This window comes from Oenanthe melanoleuca, chromosome 5 (genome assembly GCF_029582105.1).
Source record: "Oenanthe melanoleuca isolate GR-GAL-2019-014 chromosome 5, OMel1.0, whole genome shotgun sequence".
NCBI lineage: Eukaryota > Metazoa > Chordata > Aves > Passeriformes > Muscicapidae > Oenanthe > Oenanthe melanoleuca.
In genome coordinates, this window is record NC_079339.1 from 19052136 (window position 1) to 19056632 (window position 4497).

Consider the following 4497-nt stretch of genomic DNA (forward strand, 5'->3'; position numbering starts at 1 on the left):
CAGTGGCCAGCACTCCCTTCCCCAGTACAGGGCTGTGAAGCCTGGAGACTCTCTCCTTTATCTCTGAGCTGCTTATTGCAATGTCTGCAAAGCACTAACAAGACATCTGATTGACCCAAATATATCAGTGATCACAGTTTCAGGAATGCTTAACATGCTGTAAATTGAACAGCTTGGCTGATGTTTAACCCTCTACCAATTGTCTGTTTTTAAAAATATTGCAGCTTGTAAGCAGGATTATTAGCCAGAGGGCTGGCTCAGCTAAACTCTGGCTTGTACTCTTTTCAAAGAGTGCAGTTAGGAGGTGGAGTATTTGGGGGAAGTGATGTTTTCCCAGCTATTGATTTAAGGGTGTAGTCACAGTACAGCCTGTTGATTAACTGCCTAGCTTACAAGAGGCAAGCTGTAATTGAAATTAATATCATGCATAACCTGGAGGTTATGTCCACCTTAAAAAACAGGAAATCCAGTGTCCTTATCCATGGCAATGGATAAGAACATGGAATTCCCAGTGCAGACGCTGGCAGTCTGATGCTCATAGAAGCATAACTCACCTGATAGAAACACAAATTCATATAAAGAGAAATACGTGTCCAACTAATGCATGGAGTAGAATTTGTTTTTTGCTTTCAAGAATTTTCCAGCAAGCCAGGAGTTTTCTTAAACCTATTTCAGGCTAGAAAGTGGCAGAGAACAGAGGCAATTCTGTGTCATTTCTCTGGTAAAAATACTGCTGGATAAAAGCCTCCTGCTCAGAGTAATGGTACTGTTCTCATCAACCACTGTGAAGTGTAGCAATCACCAGCTCCAAAAGTGTAAAGCATCATCTGGCAATAAGGCTTCAGGGTCGGAACAGCAGGAGACCCGAATTCTTGGGCAGTAAGAGGAATGTTTGACAGCTTGTATTGCCTTTGAGGGGAGCCAGGCGGGTGAGTATCTCCCACGAGCATCGCTCCCGGTGCCGCCGGCGGCTGCAGCGCGGAGCCGGGAGCGGCAGGAGGTGCTGGTGCGACACGGCCGCGGCCGCACCGAGCGCACGCAGCGGGGAGAGGCGCCCGCCGCGCTCGGCGCCGCGAATTTGGGGCAGGAGACAGGGAGAAAAGACAGCGCATTCAGCTTCTGCTTTCCCACCTTTGCGTTGTTTGTTTGTGGTGTTTCGTGTTTTGCTTTTTTTTTTTTTTTTTTTTTTTTTTTTTTTTTTTTTTTTTTATTGTGGTGGGCGAGCTGTATGCACGTGTATAACTGTGAGTTGCCTAGGTGTGTTAGAAGAGTTTGAATGCTTTTAACAAAATTCTGAAAAAATAAACAATTCCCTAATTCTTATATTAAAAGATAATAAAATGTATGCCAACCAACCTGGAAGACTGGAGTGTGGCTGAAAAAGAGTTGTTGTGATACCTGAAGAGAGCAGAAAGAGTTCAAGAGATGAGAAAGGATTTTTTTTTTCTTTTGCAGTATTTAAGATTCTGCGTGCAGTGGTTTCGCTGAGCTGATCCAACTCCAATAACTACTTTGGAGGATAGCCACGGCAATGATAGCAGGAGAGCTGTTTAATCTCGCTCGGCTCACAAACGTGTTCTTCCCAAGAGAGGTCCCCAGTAAAATACAGAAAGAGCAGAGCTAAGCGTCTTTGCCTTGGGAAGGCAGAAAAAAATTGAAATAGGATATAGAAAAATAGCTACTCTTCTAAACACCTCACAGGGACACAACTTGAAAAGAAAGGTCGCTCTCGGGCAGGATATTCCGAGAGATGGGTTAACCCCTCTCGAGAGGGTTAAAATACCACGAAAAGCTGGTCCGCACACTCCGTGACACACCTGGTGCTCGAGCACCGCGCACGTCCCGGTGTGTAAGGACGCGAAGGGCGCTGCCCTCCGTGCCGGTGGGCCCACCGGAGCGGGAAGAGCAGGGGAGGGATGCTCCGTGGGGTCTCACCACCGCGCCAGGCCACTGGCGTGATGCCCGGCAGGGAACCCCGGCATCACGCGGCGGTGTCCGGGCGGGTCCGGTTCCGCTGCCGGGCGGACAGGTGTCTGTCCGGGTGTCTGTCCGGGTGTGCACCGCGCGGTGCTCGCTTTGGAGCGATCCCTTTGTGCAAGCACCTGCCGGCCCCGCTCGGCCCCGCGCCCGGGCCGGGCTGAGCGCTGCTGGAGCGCCGGGATGCTGCTCTGCGCTGACCGCGGCGCGACCCCGCCGTGCGCCCCTGGGCGGGAGGCGGCGCGGCCGCGCCCGGGGCTCCGCGGCCGCCCGAGCACCGGCGCGGGGGGCGGCCCCGCTGGCGTGCGCACCGCCTTCCCCTTCCCCCTCCCGCTTTCCTCCCTCCGTGTGCAGGCTCCTTTGTGCTGCCTGCAGCGGCGAGGAGGAGCCGGCGGCACATAGCCCGCGCCGCAGCGCTCTCCCTTCCAGCGGGCGGGCGACCGGCGCGGCTCCCACGCCATCCGCGACCCTGCCGCCTCCTGGACGGGGCTCCCCGCGGGGTGCGGGACCGCCGCCCCCGCCGCGCGGGCCATCGCCGTTTTAAGCGGAGGGCCACGCCGGGGACGGGGCGGGCCGGGCGCGCCCCCCCGGCTCCCCCACGTGGTGCGGTGCCCGTGTCTCCCGGCCGCCGGCAGAGCTGGGCGCACACGGCGTGGGGCACCGCCGGGGCTCGCCCGCTCCCGCCGCCGCTCCCGAGCGGCAGATCCGGCCCGCGGCCATGCGCCAGCGCCGCGCCGAGCGGCCGAGCGGCGGGGCTGCACCGCCGCCGCGTCCCGCGGTAGCGGCGTGAAGCGGCGTGAGGATGAAGCGGGCGAGGCGGGCCGCGCCGGGCCCCCTGCCCGTGCTGGGGCTGCTGCTGCTGGGCGCCCTGCCGGGGCTCTGGACGGTGCTGCTGCGGCGGGAGGCGGCGGCGCTGCCCGAGCCGCGCCCGCCCGCCGGGCAGCCCCCGGGGCGATGGGGCTGGGCGCGCTCCCCGGCGGCGCGGGACGAGTCCGCCGGCGGCGGGCAGAAAACTTTTCGGACGCTGCTGGCGGTGCCGGCGGCGGCGACGGGCCGGGAGGAGCGGGACGGCGAGGAGCGGCTCGCCGTGACCGACTCGCCGCCGCCGGCCGACGCCGCCTCTCCGGTGGAGCGGGGCATCTTCTGGAGCCGTGAGCTGGAGGAGCAGGTGCCGCCGGGCTTCGCGGCGGAGGAGGCGGCGGCGTGGCTGTCGGCCGCCCGCGCAGCCCGCGTGGCCTCGCTGGAGCGCGGCGGCTGCGGGCGCAGCTCCAACCGGCTGGCGCGGCTGTCGGACGGGAGCCGCGCCTGCGTCCGCTACGGCATCAACCCGGAGCAGATCCAGGGCGAGGCGCTCTCGTATCACCTGGCCGGGGTGCTGGGCATGCAGGAGCGGCTGCCGCCCATGGCCCTCGCCCTGGTGGAAGCCCGCGGGCGGCAGTGGGAGCCGGTGCGCGAGGAGCTGCGCGGCTCGCACTGGGCCGAGGGCGCCGTGGTCAGCCTGACCCGCTGGGTGGACAACCTCACCGCCGTGGTGGCCCCGGCGCCCTGGGGCGACGAGCCGGGCGCCGGCCGGCGGCTGCAGCCGCTGTCGGCGGGGGAGCTGGTCGGGCTGCCGCCGTCGCAGCTGGTGGAGCTGGTGCAGTGGAGCGACCTGATCCTCTTCGATTACCTGACGGCCAACTTCGACCGCCTGGTCAGCAACCTCTTCAGCCTGCAGTGGGACCCGCGGGTGATGCGCCGCGCCACCAGCAACCTGCTCCGCGGCCCCGACGGCGGGCTCGTCTTCATGGACAACGAGGCGGGGCTGGTGCACGGCTACCGCCTCCTCGCCATGTGGGACCCGTACAACGAGCCGCTGCTGCGCTCCGTGTGCGTGTTCCGCGAGGGCACGGCCCGCCGGGTGGCCGAGCTGCACCGCCGCCGCAGCGCTGCCGCCGAGCTGCGCCGCCGCTACCGGGCGCGGGAGCCGCTCTGGGCGCGCCTCGGCTTCCTGTCGGAGCGCCAGGCCGAGCTGCTGCAGGCCCGCGTGGACTTCGTGCACCGCCACATCGCGCACTGCCGCGCCCAGGCCGCCGCGCTCTGAGCGCCCGCGCCCGGCTCCGCGCTGCTCCCGGTGCTGCCCGGCCGGAGCCGGCCCCGCTGCCGCCTCGGTGCCCCGGGCTGCGGCTCCGGCTCCGCGCTGCTCCCGGTGCTGCCCGGCCGGAGCCGGCCCCGCTGCCGCCTCGGTGCCCCGGGCTGCGGCTCCGGCTCCGCGCTGCTCCCGGTGCTGCCCGGCCGGAGCTGGCCTCGCTGCCGCCTCGGTGCCCCGGGCTCGCTGCACTGCCGGCCACGGGGGACATACACAGCCTGCCGGGGCTGTCCAAAGCAGCTTTGTCAACATCTCTGAAGATGCAGAGCGCAATCGATATAATTACGGCCCAATTCCACTCCAGGACTCTGCCCCCAGAGTTGGAAAAATGAGAGGGCTCAGCATCCTCAGTGCTTTCCTTAACTCTCTTTGTGCACTCGCCCTCATAAGAG

General features: G+C 63.9%; 1 protein-coding gene across 1 annotated transcript; it reads left to right on the forward strand.

The window, feature by feature from the left end:
- Positions 1-2680: 2680 nt before the first annotated feature.
- FJX1 (four-jointed box kinase 1) lies at positions 2681-4142 on the forward strand. The gene has a single exon (XM_056492657.1). It carries the CDS (start codon positions 2780-2782, stop codon positions 4058-4060), a length of 1281 nt encoding a protein of 426 aa, XP_056348632.1. The 5' UTR covers positions 2681-2779; the 3' UTR covers positions 4061-4142.
- The last annotated feature ends 355 nt before the right edge of the window (positions 4143-4497 follow it).

What these genes read in the sequence shown, in the direction of transcription:
- FJX1 (XM_056492657.1), top strand. Translation starts at nt 2,780, where the DNA reads ATGAAGCGGGCGAGGCGGGCCGCGCCGGGCCCCCTGCCCGTGCTGGGG.